This window comes from Opisthorchis viverrini (assembly GCF_000715545.1).
Source record: "Opisthorchis viverrini unplaced genomic scaffold opera_v5_575, whole genome shotgun sequence".
NCBI classification, from domain to species: Eukaryota; Metazoa; Platyhelminthes; class Trematoda; order Opisthorchiida; family Opisthorchiidae; genus Opisthorchis; species Opisthorchis viverrini.
The window spans coordinates 34,391-48,817 of NW_008752233.1; the positions used below are offsets into that span (position 1 = coordinate 34,391).

A 14,427-nucleotide genomic window follows, 5' to 3' on the forward strand; every position below is an offset into this window, starting at 1 on the left:
ATATAGGAAGTCCCACCATGGCCAGAGTAGAAGATGAACACGTTGTCGTTGGGACCGCTGTTATTGGGCAGAAAGTTTAAGGTGGTCATGAAGAGTAGCTTATTGGCTGGCGCTCCCACAGATAGGAAAGCACAAGAAAATACCCGCGGAAATGAAAGCTTAGCGAGTACGTAGTTCAGAATATTGCTTCGTGCACTCGGCTGTATATAATCAGTTGCTAAATTAAATTCCACTTGTCTGCTATTTGCGTGGCCACGTGAAAATGGGGAGGAAAATTTGATTTTTTGCATGCCTGTTGGTTTATTCCTACTGTTTTCAATGCACGGATATGGTTGGAAGCTAGTTTTTTCCTCTTGCCGTTGAATCAGTCACACTCGGCTGTTTTGAAAACACGATCTGGTTAGCATGATTACATGTGTTTAATGAAATATCTACGTAATCTATACATTACTGAGGAAAAATGTTATGACCAAGGTGGAGCGATCCTAATTTTGAACAGGGATATCCAAGAAGCCACATGTTTTTATCTAAAATTGATCTGGAAATGTTCCGTTTGTTGTTCGTAGATCAAGATGGTGTCCAACCGTTGTTTGCTCTTAGTGATCAGCTTGCAAATGTTTCATCACCAACCTAAGTGCCATCATGAGTGAGTGGTTGGGTTGGAAGTTATTTGATAATTGTCTGATGTTATACGGCTGTGACTGGCTGATGGGAGCATACCCTTCTCGGTGTCCAAATGTTCGATTTCAAACTGTACTGCGTTGTGGATGGCATCTCCTGAATATGATTGCTGCTTTAAGTAGTTTCTGTCTGAGGACCTTCTGTTCATGGTCTGATTGATCGGTTACCGATATCTAATGTGTTGCTCTCGAGCTCACCTAGGATGAAGTTTTGTACAAGTTTTGTACATTGGCCTGGTTGCAAAATACAAACGATTAGACTCATAATATGTCAAGTAACAAAAATATCCCCTTTAAATATGCCCAAAAAATGTTCTGCCTGAAAATGTGGTTTCGCAGAAAACTAGCTTGCCACAACACGATATATTGTCCGTGACAGGCAGCGGAAACTTCACACTCTAGGCGATACCAAATAAAGTGCTACAGATCTATTACCACTTGGCCGTCGAGTTCAGAAATGTGTGCGTCTTCGCAATTGCAAACTCAAACTGTCTTAAACTGACCGGATGAAACGCTTATGGCTTGCGAGTGAAACGGTTTACCGAAACGTCGGTTAATTAGGAAATACCCACAAAGAGTGGCTGATTGCGGAGTGCGCCGCAATTGCATATCCAAAAAGCGTAAAACTGACCGAATGGAAGAAGTACGGTTTGCAAGCGAATAAAGTTTTGCCTCGTTTCCTGGCTTGGCTCTGTATGCCGACGCTTCCCATCTCGTCATCTGCGGGTCAAGAAGCCGTGGGAGGAATTTCGAAGGAACAACTCTGACGATACCAAGCCGGATAGGTGAGACAGGTATTCTAAAACCTGAGAGTATTATGGGTGAATCGCGATACAGTTTTAAAAGAGCGCCGTAAACTGACGGGACCGTCATTCGATTCTGGTCCTACACACAACAGTGTTCATTTGCGTTGTTCAACACCGTGATTTGAAACAACTCCTGAATCCGAGCAAACCAAAATTGACCGACTACAAGTTGTACAAGTTCGAGGAGATATTTGACTATTCAAAACTGCGCATAACTGAATATTTTTGGAACTTCTGTACAGTGGCGATTGCTGCCTGTGATTTAATAATAACCCGTAACCAGAAATAGATAAACCGGGTTTCTCCTGCAGTGAAGCAACTCCTTTTGACTTACCTCTGGAAGCCTTACTCAAAGAGACTATGTACCAAGTTACATACGAGAATTCTAAGAACTCATTTCGTAAATACGAAGACGGTGACCTGCAAAACCAGAATACTGGCTGTGATCAGCAAGTGAATCAACAATATCCACTTCCGCACCAACGCACTTTTTCAGCACCTTCTTGTTGCTAGCTTCAAGTTTATCATCGCCTTTTAATACTTTCACGAAGTTATCCCGTGTGACATCCTAAAACGGATGAACATGCATGGCCAATTATTCTTGTGACAATGGTGTTGCCCACACTCACTCTCTTCCATTTAACCATCCACTTCCACGATAAGAAATTAGTGAAATCTAGTATCTGCTCTCCAACTTCATCTGCTTTATTTCCGCAATGGTCACTGTATGGTGAAAACTAAATTATTGGATTGTTGGTATGTTTGCCAAGCATGACATTTGGATTTGCTCCTCAAGCGTAGAGTTGGTAGTTCAGTTTATCCTGGATTACCTGGAAGCACGATCAAGTAGCTCTCATGTACCTCACTAGCTAAGGAATGCATCATACGTGAGAAATAGCCACTATTTTGGAGTGAGTGTCTCTCATCGTCACTCAACTGAATCACAGTTGAGCATCTCTTCTCTATGATATTCTTTAGCTGAATGTGCTGTCCTGGACACGCTGCTTGGTTTGCTGGAGCATCACCCGGGTTATCACAGGATATTTCCCCGAAGAAAGCTAGTCGTGCAATGTTGGTCCTCGTGCACTTTTGGTGGTTCGTATGACAAGAACGCTAGCCTATGTGATGGGCCAAATGCAGAAGGTTGAGCTCGGTCCTGGGCTGCCTGAGAGTTCTCTACGACCTTATGACTAGCGTTCGTTTAAGAGGATCGGAGATTCTGTAATATTGTAAAACGAAATTGCATACCCCAATATTTGTCTTTTGTTTTCATCCTCAATACAGTTCCACTTGCACTTTGAGTTACGCGGTGAACTTCCTCAGGAGTTCAATTCATTTCTGCGCACCTGAACACGGACTTACTTTTCCTCGGTAATCTATTATCACACCATTGTATACATCAACGTGCGAGTAGTCATTAAACACTTTGCCTTTAGAGGGATTTGTAGAATAAGAGAATGAAAAGTGGCACTGAGTCCTCTGGGAGAAATTAACATGTGGGCAGAATGGAACGAAATGAAACGCTCATAAATTCTGTTCGAATGGGGTTGGCGATCTTGTTTTGGAATAAATTTTCATGACGATGAGTGCAACTTCTGTCACACATGATTGAGTGTTAAATAATAGTCATTTAGGCAGAGAAAATTTTGGTGTCCTACAGGGATCCCCGTAGAGTACACAACAAAGAAAATTAAAATGTGTTGGAAAAATGTATTTCTTCTAGTGAAATTTACATTCAAACACCACCAGTAGTAGACTATCTGAGCATAGCCGTATTCAGTGCCCTTGAATGTAATTCAATTGTGCAGCAAACAAGATGGCTCAAGTGGCTAAAACGCGAACTTACCGACCGGAAGTTCCAAAGTTCCATCCTTACCTCTACCTCCCGACCTCCTTGGAGGCTTGGAATCTAGGCACTAACCTAGGCCACGCAAAAATTTCGTGTGTCGTGGCAGCTAGAGACCTCAAAGACGCTACGTGTGTTATGTCAGCTAGGCACCTTAAACGTGCTGCAGCCAAACGAAGTATAGGGCAATGGACGACATACGATTGTTACTGTCTCCACGCAAGAACTAACTATCAATGCTTTTGGAAGTTTTTTCTGCTCTCCGACTGCATTAGAGAATGTTAAGCTTTCTAGATTGCCTGCTTAATATTTGCTCCAAATGATCAGCCAGGTGATGCGCTGAAACGATATCTAGATATCGATGTGATTGTTTTCAGGCTACTCAAACGAGCAGACACACGAGTACATATGATTATCATCGTCACCGTAATCATAGTCATCATCATCAGAATGTGCTGCTGGCATCAGGTTTCCATGGCGTTTACAAGCATGAAAACGCATCAACCAAAAGTAAATCTGATATGACATCTGAAGTGACGCATGAAACGCCATAATTGTCTACAACTCAAATTCAACAGTTATATGCACGAGAAATACGGCAAAACAATGAGACGTGTCAAAGCCAAACAACAAAGTGCGTTTTCTACACTCTATTTGCTATCATATAGCTAAAATTGTACGCGATATTTACCTGGGATTGTTTGCAATATCGTCGTATGCAAAGGTAATTATATTCTCCGGTGGAACATTGTTCTTACGTACCAATTGATACGCGTGGTAAACGTCCGCCTGGATGAGAACACAAGTGAAACGTGAGTTAAGGATACCAGGCAGAGTGAGGCATGGGGGCTCGAGAAGGAAAACATATTTTGTAGGATAATCCATAGTTGGCGGTTGTCCCAACGATGTTTGGATGCATTATCCCAAGAACAAGATGCATGATTCAACTCTGGAAGGGCCTGTGTGGACCACAGTTCTACATTCAGTCAAGTGTCCGAACAACAAAATTCTCACCGAAGCTGTACAATTCCGGTATCCCATTGACTTCGAAAATACGTTCGAATCAGTCTTTCGCTTGTGTACTAGATACTCATTGGTAAAAAGTAGTACCCACTGAATCTCAAGAATGGATACATTGGTAAAATAATAGTACCCACTGAATCTCAAGAATGGATACAGGCACAGTAATTGTGTAATATTTTCAATACGATTCACATATAACCTCATGCGGATGACAGAAGAGCGGACGAACGATTTTGACCAAGATGGATTTCAATTTGTTTATTCCAAATACAGGCTACTTGATCTCATCAAGTAGTATAGATTTATCCGCTCCCATTGCATAGCAATTCCGGTGCTTTCGCCGTAACAGCCAATGTTGTTGGTACGTCACTGTTCTTTGTTGTGTTTTCTGAGAAATGGTTCATACAACAAGTCTTTCCAGGCTAAAGTACTCCGGAGCCCGTGAGTTTTATCCAATTTAATTAAGGTAGAATGTCAGGTGAGATTATTAGTGGTGCCTGGAAAACCATCGAATTCATGTTTTATACAACACCACACCTTCCACCCACAGGCCGTGATTTCCCTTAACGTAACGCAACAATAAACGCTTATGAATGACGAAAGTCTGATTCCGATTAACGTGAATCACACTATACACCTCAGTAGCATCTGAGTTCAACCAAAGGATATCGTTTTACGACAAGGAAATACTGACGAAAACGCATTCAGACCACCGAAATGTGCGTTCCTAAGGTTGTCTATTACTTGTGGCTTCTATCCACCGTCGTTTCGACTGAAATAGCACAGCCATGACGACAACAAGCGGACACAACTATTTTGGCGGACCAGTATTGCGAACTTCCACTTTGAAATCCCTTGCTCACGGGATTCAGATAAACGTTTGAGCCACAAACCAATAAAGACCAACGGAAACCTACTTGATGTCGATAATTACCCCAGGATTTGGAACCAGCGGCAAGGACAACCCAGTTCTTAGACGGATTATTGTTAAATAAGGATGACCAATTGTGGATACCAATGGCTTCCAACCATGCAACGTGGTCGATGCAGAGCAAGAGCGCGATAAGAAACGAACAACGACGCATCATATTCAGGATCACTTGAAACTTCATGCGCCTGGGATTTTATAATGTGCGTCTCCTGTGAATTGAACTTTGCCTTACAAATGTATGATTATTATGTGAAAAAAGTTATCCACCACAATTCAAATAGGTGTGTGGTACAAAGTTCATGCTAACCAGGGTATGTGAGGCCATTTTGATCAGCATGTTCAATGACTGATTATTCCAACAATGTATGCACTTTGGTGATTTGTGGGGTTTTCTGGAACTTCGTTGGGCAACAACCTGGGTCCACAAAATTATTTTTACGTATCTGCTGGCTTTATGAGTACCATTAAAACTCCTTTGGTCCGTGGGGGCATTAATGCGGCTTTTTGTAATAAAACGCCATAGTGAAAACCTCTATCCCAGTTTGAACTGTCCCAAACTCCTAATAATATCAACGACAGGAAGAAGGCTTTCGCTGAGGAGTAATTTATCACAAAATGCCAACTGACCAGTTATAGACTATTGGATATGAAAGCACACGTCTCATATGCATCTTAATTACAAAAACTGAACATCCATCTTCACCTGAACGCGTCTTGCTGAGCGTACCTGGACATTCAGTGAGTGTTCCTAAAGTCGAAGCAACTGGTAAAAAGGAGTCCAAAAATTCCGCAAAGATCTCCCTTTTCGAGCGAGTTTACAAGGAGAAAGGTTACTACTCACATGCCTCCCCTTCAGTAGTGCTTACTACTCACATGCCTCCCCTTCAGTAGTATCACCGTTACACACCACCCTTTAAGAGTCGATCGCATGCCTTCGATTTTCGTTTACTTTCGTCAGGTCGGCTTCTGTAGCGGGTCTAGTCGGCGGGCTTTTCGGGGTATCATACCCCTTACGAATCTACGTCACACGAACTATTTTCGCTCCCCGGCCATCTTGCATCGTATAGGCATTCACCAGGCGGTCAGTAACGGCAAACGGGCCCCGCCATCGACTACCTAGTTTCCGCAACCCCAGTCCACTCCTTCCAGGATACTGGTGCTCATTCCACTTGACCTTCTTGTCTACGGGGAATGTTTGCCCCTTTCTATTCACCGGTTACTTCCTAGTTTTTTCCTGAAATGCGGTCAGGTTTGCTGAAATTCTCCTACCTTCTTTCTATAGCTCTTTGGAGACAAGAATTCTGCCCGCCGCAAGCCCATTTCCTGATCAAGCGGAAGGGGCGGATGTGGACCGTAATTCAGCATAAGCGGATACCTGCCTGTGGTCGTCTGACTGGGAACAACACCATTAGCAAGTTCACTTCCCAGTCACCTCTTTGGCCGCCAGCCACCCCTTGATCGTTCGGTTATTACGTTCGGTTAGGCCATTTGTTCGATGGTGGTATGGTGCCGTCCTGGCTTGTCTGATACACAGCTTATGCAAGCAAATCCCAAATTCCTCGCACACGGAGCAAGGCCTCAGATGGGATGCATTACCACTCCTCTGAACGTCGTCGCCTGCAGATTGGGTACGACTGCCGCACCGATTCACTAAGAAAGGGGTTCCGTCCGTGGCGGCCCCAGACAACAACTCGCCGCTTTCCGGTAGAACAATAGGTTCCATGTGGTGGATTGCCTCTGTGGTGTCCCCTTCCATTATTTGGCGTCGCTTACAGGACACCACATAATCAATCACCTCACTTCTTACATCGAGTCAGTGGGCCCTCTGCGAAAGTATATGCCATCCCATGGCATTCGACGATAAGCTTCCGTCTTAGGACGCTAGGTATCACGGTAGACCAACATCAGAAACTGTGTCGTTCCAGCAAATTATGCCGGCTTCATTCGGACTCACCCAGTCAAAGTGACACTTGAATGTTTCCAATTCCTTGTCTCCCTATTATCGTGCTTCCAATCAGTTAACCAAAGGCAAGTCGCTGTTCATGGTGACGCACGGTTGATATCCGAGTCATCTCGTTGACTAGAAAATTGGGTTACGGCTGGGCTGGTATCCCTATATTTGTCTGATAGTCAGCGAATATCCAGAGAAGTTCGAGAAGATGCGTTCAAGAAAAAGAAGAAGAAAAATTTACTTTACTTTGAGGTTCATGAAAGGGTTTTAGTTTCCCGTCCCATTGTCTGCAAAAGTGCAGATGGTGTGTTCTGATAAGCATCAACACAGCTAACGGCTTCCCTATATTTACTGATATACAATTACAAACTGGCTATTGCAGATATTCCGTATACGTATCTCTGTATACTAGCAAGTAGGGCTTATAGGCCTCGGAAATCAATGAGCTAGACGTTCACCACCTTCAAGCTAACGAAATCATGTTTGATGTATCGCCGGTAAGTTGCTAGGCTCTGGGGCGCGCGGGTTGACTATGTTCATTCTCTAAGTCACACTACTCATAAGTGTGCTGAAAATTCTTCAACAGTTCACCACCGGTTTGGTCATTCGTCGTTACCGGTCCCCGAGTTTCCATCTACCCCATATTCCACTTGAACCGAACTTCGACAGACTTTGAGAACTTTGCTCATTTGCATAAGAACTTGGTTTTGACATGAGACTCAGATGAATCCAGTTGAATTGCCTGTTTGTGAGGGTCCGCTTCCTTATTATTCCGGTTGATGCGATATTCGAGGTACGCAATATGCTGTTGGTTTGGCGCCATATATCACCGGTAAATTTGCATAAAGATCTCAGGCAACCAATGGCAGGTTTCGTCCTTCTTGGTGCTCCCGTCAAACGTGATTTCGTGTGCAAATGAAACACGTTTATGCTTCCCAAATACGATGAAAATGTTTCATAGAGATTCTCGAATTTTCGGTTTAGATTGGCTTCAATAACAGGTCATGGGAAGGAGAGTTCCATTGAATTGCGAAACTTACTCCTCAGAAGTGGTCACTCTAGGTCACTCGAAGTGGTCACTCACTCAGAAACGCTGCACGCGATAACAGGAATGACTGTCCACCAGTACCACAACGTTGTCATTTTAATTCCGTTGCACTAACCAGTTGAATCGTAATGCATTGCGCTTGGAACTGACTAGATACCGCCTCGTAACAAGCAACTTCTTCCGACATTGGCAATCCGCGGGTTCTTCCTAGATGCTGGGTTGTTGCTGCCATGAGGCTAGTGTCCGACCTTACTGGCGGTTCACTCATCGATCATCGGGGCTTCTCCTAATGAATGATTGAACGAAGTGGTTGAGATCCTTCCGACCTTGCGGCCTTCCAAAAATCCATAAACCAAATGTTCCGGTGAGAAAGATGTAGACAGAATAGGTTCTCCACCGCATGAACTGGCCAGATTCTTGGCCGGAATTTTAAAGCCCCACACCGGTAAATCCAGTGCTTACATTAAATATTCACGTGACCTCGCCAACAAAGCAGCGGGTGTCCCTGTTTAATTAGATGACCTCATTGTAAGTTTTTAATGAGAATTCGTTATGTTCAAATGTGCCAAAAGGGGACCCTTTAGAAATAGCCAACTGACAGTTATTAGCGAACACCATCATTTCAGAACGGACTGAGCTTACGGCAGGTAATATAGCAGAAGTTATAAAAGCATGTCTGAATTTCACCTACTTCGTTTTTTGACGCAGTGGTTTATAATGAAGTTCAAGTTTTAACAATGCAATCTCAAATAATCCTGGAATTGGCAAATATCTTTACGGAAGAACTTGAACTCCTAAGGGACGAGCAGGGCCGATCCGATTCAAGCGGACGAGCCCCCTAGAGGAAGAAGAGATGATATCCCCACTGTCTAACAGCAGGGGCGACCCGATTCAAGCGTTTGACACCAGCAACTGGCCAGTTGAGTGTGGAACCCAAGGTGAACCTGGTGCGGGAATCGGCTGATGCAACACTGACCACGTTACATTAGCAGAAGAAAAGGCATGATAAAACATTGGAAGACATAGTAAACAAGGTAGAATAACTCGACAAACGGCTTGCACCCATGGAGACGGGTTTACACAGACATGCCAGAAAAAGCCGCTGCTACAATTGTGTCATGCCTCGCCACTGCAAAAACCAATGTCCTTTTACTCAATCACTTGTATATAATAGAAAATTCGATTACTGCTCTATTCCCGAGTAAGTTGCGATAAGCGCAGTGACCTAGACCACCATGCAGTCCGTTATCGACATAGACAGGAAGAAGAAGCTGTGACTGATTGATACAAGTGCAGGCGCATTGCTGAGACTCGACGGGAGCGAAAATGAATGCAAATGTTTGTAATTTCCGTGAGAGCAGCGGGGATTCCGAATGAAATTTGACGGATTGTCATTTCACTCAATGCGCCAAGGCGACATCTCCGTGCAGCACGAACCACTGATCAGCATATACATGTAGCAAACAAACTTGGGAGCACATTCTGTCAGGAGCACAGAATCCGTGGTTGATGCAAGATGTGAAAAGTTATTGACATCGATCTTCTGGGCTTTTGATATCGTGAATCGTGCTTGAGACAAAACAAACGGCATCCGTTTAATTTATTATAGGGTATTCTTAAATGTGAGCGCACTATTCTCCCGGTATTCAGCCTTGACAGATAGTTGCCAGCATTCAGAAAGCAAGACCAACACTCTGAAATATTGGGAGTGTTAGAGCTAATCGAAAATCTCAACAAACGAAGAGACAGCCACAGCCCGATTACGGTCCGATTAATCTTTCGAATCCTGCTTAGAGTTCGGTGATACTCATGGGCGTAATGTGGGCCACGGGTGATTAGTTCACTGCCAAGACGAGCTGGCAAATCTCAAGAATTGTGCTGTTCACAATTCCAACTACAGTCGGTTAGTCAATGGTTTCCGTTCGATTGCTGCTCCATTGTACGAATTGCTGGGACAAAATCGGAAATCCGAGTGGATCAGGGAAGCATATGGGGCTTTCGAACGTGTAAAAGCGCGGACGCTGGATCAGCAACTGACCCACAAACCGACCAGTGTCGAATGGATGTTCACTATTGCAACGAACGCTAGTGATCGCGGTATCGGATCAGACCCAAAGCAGAGGAATGGAGTTAATGAATAAGCGTGTCGTTTCCCGCCTAACGCGGAGCAGAATTATTCAACTACTGAGAAATTATGTCAAGCGATTTTCCGGGCCATGTATAAGTTGGAGTCATGTCTGCTTGGACAAAGATCCCATGTCAAAACCGATAACAAGCGCTTAGAGTGGATCAGGAGATCCTCGCGGAAAACTCAAGCGCTGGGCACTCCGACTGCAAGATTATGATTTCACCATCCGACACGTGCCACCCGGCTGACTGTCTGTCAAGAGCAGTTCTTCTTGAATTTTCAGCATAGATTGCACTCGCATACAGGACGAATTTCTACGGATCCCGGAAGTTTAAAACAGCTAAAACGGTAGGGTCCAGTGTTACGGAAGGTTGTTACTACCTCGTTAGATGGAGGGCGTATTAATAGCTAGGGGGAAACGAGTGAATGGAAGCGTTACAGAGTTACTCCGATCCGTCGGGTCCGAGTGAAGCTATCATAATTTCCTGGATCACCTCGATTGCGATGTTGTGCTTTCCGTGAAATTACGCGTCTTGAGACTGAATCTGATCGTCAAGTGCCACGAGATGGCACTCGCGGAATACCCCAATACATACGACTAACTTCGGCAGCGGGACAAGTGGTCCGGGTTGAGAGGTGAGATGATGGATTATGAGGTGTCCTGCATGCGGTGACAATTTATGAAAGAGTACACGTCAGGGGCAACCCATCTCATGGAACACACACCTGTCACGGAAATCGCATATTTCTGGGCATATGATGCCATCGCCCCTCTCCGGTGACAACCGGCAGAAAACAATTTATCGTGATAATGAAAGAACACCTGTCACAATGACCCGAAGTGGCAGCCATTTGAAACCAACCGGCGACGACAATTCGCGAAGTTGTAATGCACCACATCGTGNATAGAATTCCGAGAATGATCGTAACCGATCAGAGGCCTTGCATTAAGAGCAAACGTTTCGAGAGTTGTAGAATATACACTCATTTGCAAACTAAGTTGCGATGTGTGGCTTATTGAGAAAATCACCTGAAACTCAGTTGAATCTCACGTTTGGGATGTTTCCAAGCAACTGAAACTCCTGCATCGGGCCGCCCTATAATCTAGTTGCTGCGATAATCGAGATATCGTAAAACATGTGTAATTGCAGCGCGGAACTTATACGGTTGCTGAAATTTTGTCAGGGTAGACGCAATCCCCGAGTTTCCGTATAACTTAGGATCTACTTGAAACCAAATTGCACGAAATTCGCGAGTCTACACTCATTGGCAAGCTCAGGAGTTGCTTACAGATGTTGATAACCGGACGGATACGGAAGGCAACATATCATCCCCAACGGGTGATCTGATCGAACGATCAATGAGTGGCAGTTGACCGAAGAGGGCGACTGGTGCCAAGGAAGCTGCTAGCTTATCGTGCTTCCACACCGTTGACCAAGGGCAAGTCCATCTTCATGGTGATGTCCGGTAGACATCCGCGTCTTCTAGTTGATCCAAAAATTGGGTTGCGGCTGGTATCCCTCGTTTTCAGTGAATATCCAGAAAAGTTCGAGAAGATGCGTTCAAGAAAAGGAAGTAGAAAAATTTACTTTGGAACAAGGTGCATGAAAGGGTTTTAGTTTCCCGTCCCATTGTCTGCAAAAGTGCAAATGGTGTGTTCTGATAAGCATCAACACAGCTAACGGCTTCCCTATATTTACTGATATACAATTACAAACTGGCTATTGCAGATATTCCGTATACGTATCTCTGTATACTAGCAAGTAGGGCTTATAGGCCTCGGAAATCAATGAGCTAGACGTTCACCACCTTCAAGCTAACGAAATCATGTTTGATGTATCGCCGGTAAGTTGCTAGGCTCTGGGGCGCGCGGGTTGACTATGTTCATTCTCTAAGTCACACTACTCATAAGTGTGCTGAAAATTCTTCAACAGTTCACCACCGGTTTGGTCATTCGTCGTTACCGGTCCCCGAGTTTCCATCTACCCCATATTCCACTTGAACCGAACTTCGACAGACTTTGAGAACTTTGCTCATTTGCATAAGAACTTGGTTTTGACATGAGACTCAGATGAATCCAGTTGAATTGCCTGTTTGTGAGGGTCCGCTTCCTTATTATTCCGGTTGATGCGATATTCGAGGTACGCAATATGCTGTTGGTTTGGCGCCATATATCACCGGTAAATTTGCATAAAGATCTCAGGCAACCAATGGCAGGTTTCGTCCTTCTTGGTGCTCCCGTCAAACGTGATTTCGTGTGCAAATGAAACACGTTTATGCTTCCCAAATACGATGAAAATGTTTCATAGAGATTCTCGAATTTTCGGTTTAGATTGGCTTCAATAACAGGTCATGGGAAGGAGAGTTCCATTGAATTGCGAAACTTACTCCTCAGAAGTGGTCACTCTAGGTCACTCGAAGTGGTCACTCACTCAGAAACGCTGCACGCGATAACAGGAATGACTGTCCACCAGTACCACAACGTTGTCATTTTAATTCCGTTGCACTAACCAGTTGAATCGTAATGCATTGCGCTTGGAACTGACTAGATACCGCCTCGTAACAAGCAACTTCTTCCGACATTGGCAATCCGCGGGTTCTTCCTAGATGCTGGGTTGTTGCTGCCATGAGGCTAGTGTCCGACCTTACTGGCGGTTCACTCATCGATCATCGGGGCTTCTCCTAATGAATGATTGAACGAAGTGGTTGAGATCCTTCCGACCTTGCGGCCTTCCAAAAATCCATAAACCAAATGTTCCGGTGAGAAAGATGTAGACAGAATAGGTTCTCCACCGCATGAACTGGCCAGATTCTTGGCCGGAATTTTAAAGCCCCACACCGGTAAATCCAGTGCTTACATTAAATATTCACGTGACCTCGCCAACAAAGCAGCGGGTGTCCCTGTTTAATTAGATGACCTCATTGTAAGTTTTTAATGAGAATTCGTTATGTTCAAATGTGCCAAAAGGGGACCCTTTAGAAATAGCCAACTGACAGTTATTAGCGAACACCATCATTTCAGAACGGGCTGAGCTTACGGCAGGTAAGATAGCGGAAGTTATTAAAGCATGTCTGAATTTCACCTACTTCGTTTTATGACGCAGTGGTTTATAATCAAGTTCAAGTTTTAACAATGCAATCTCAAACAATCCTGGAATTGGCAAGTATCTTTACTGATGAACTTGAACATAGAGCTTGAGCCGGATTTCCACACCCCCATAAGATATTCTGGCCGTATGCAAATGACACATTCGTCATAATGGAACGAGAAGAAGGTAGTGTGTTTTACAATTATCTGAATGAACTGCACCCAGAAATCAAATTTGGTATCGAGACAGAGTCAACATCGGGTGCACTGGCATATTAGACTGCATATCACATAAAGTCGGAAAGATTTGAGCTACTCGTCTGCTCATTCGGATCGGACAACGGCCAAAATTGAAGTGAATGAAGTCAACATCGGATGCCCTTGCATTTTAGACTATATCACATAATGTTGGAAAGATTTGAGCTACTCGTCTGCTCATTCGGATCGGACAACGGCCAAAATTGAAGTGAATGACAAACTTCGGGGTAGGGGATATCTAGCTAGCTTGATTAGGCCTGTCTTGCGAAGGGTGTCGGTACCGGTTGAGAGACGCCACAGAGACATCCGAGGTCATTCGTGGAATTCCAAACATGGCTTACATGAGAGTAGCTTTCCAGAGGGGGACACTTTGCGCCCTGCACTGGTGCAGTTGAACGATTACATCCCGACAAACAGAACCAGCGACTGTGTCTACAAACCTAGCGGCTGCACCTAGGACAGACGACCATGGAAACAAGAATCAAGGGGGTTAACAGAATAGGAAGCGCATAACTGGCAAGCGTGGGGAGGATGGCTTTTCATCAGTCGGGCTGACGCGTTTTGGTGTGCGGTCATCAGAAGGAAGAATAGTCATTCTCTGAATTCCACCTGACTTCAACCCACCCCCTCAAACTAATTTGTCAGAGCAACCACAAACCCACAAAGAC

At 44.4% G+C, this 14,427-nt stretch overlaps 1 protein-coding gene across 1 annotated transcript in view; it reads right to left on the bottom strand.

Annotated features, from left to right (window-relative positions):
* Nucleotides 1-5,467, bottom strand: part of T265_11756 (hypothetical protein) — a gene marked incomplete at both ends in the record, with an annotated part of 15,836 nt that extends 10,369 nt beyond the window's left edge. Inside the window, 2 exons of the mRNA XM_009178503.1 lie at nucleotides 4,024-4,121; nucleotides 5,273-5,467. Of these exons, the coding sequence (XP_009176767.1) occupies nucleotides 4,024-4,121; nucleotides 5,273-5,467 (293 nt within the window). The remainder of the gene's footprint in view (nucleotides 1-4,023; nucleotides 4,122-5,272) is intronic.
* Nucleotides 5,468-14,427: the final 8,960 nt, after the last annotated feature.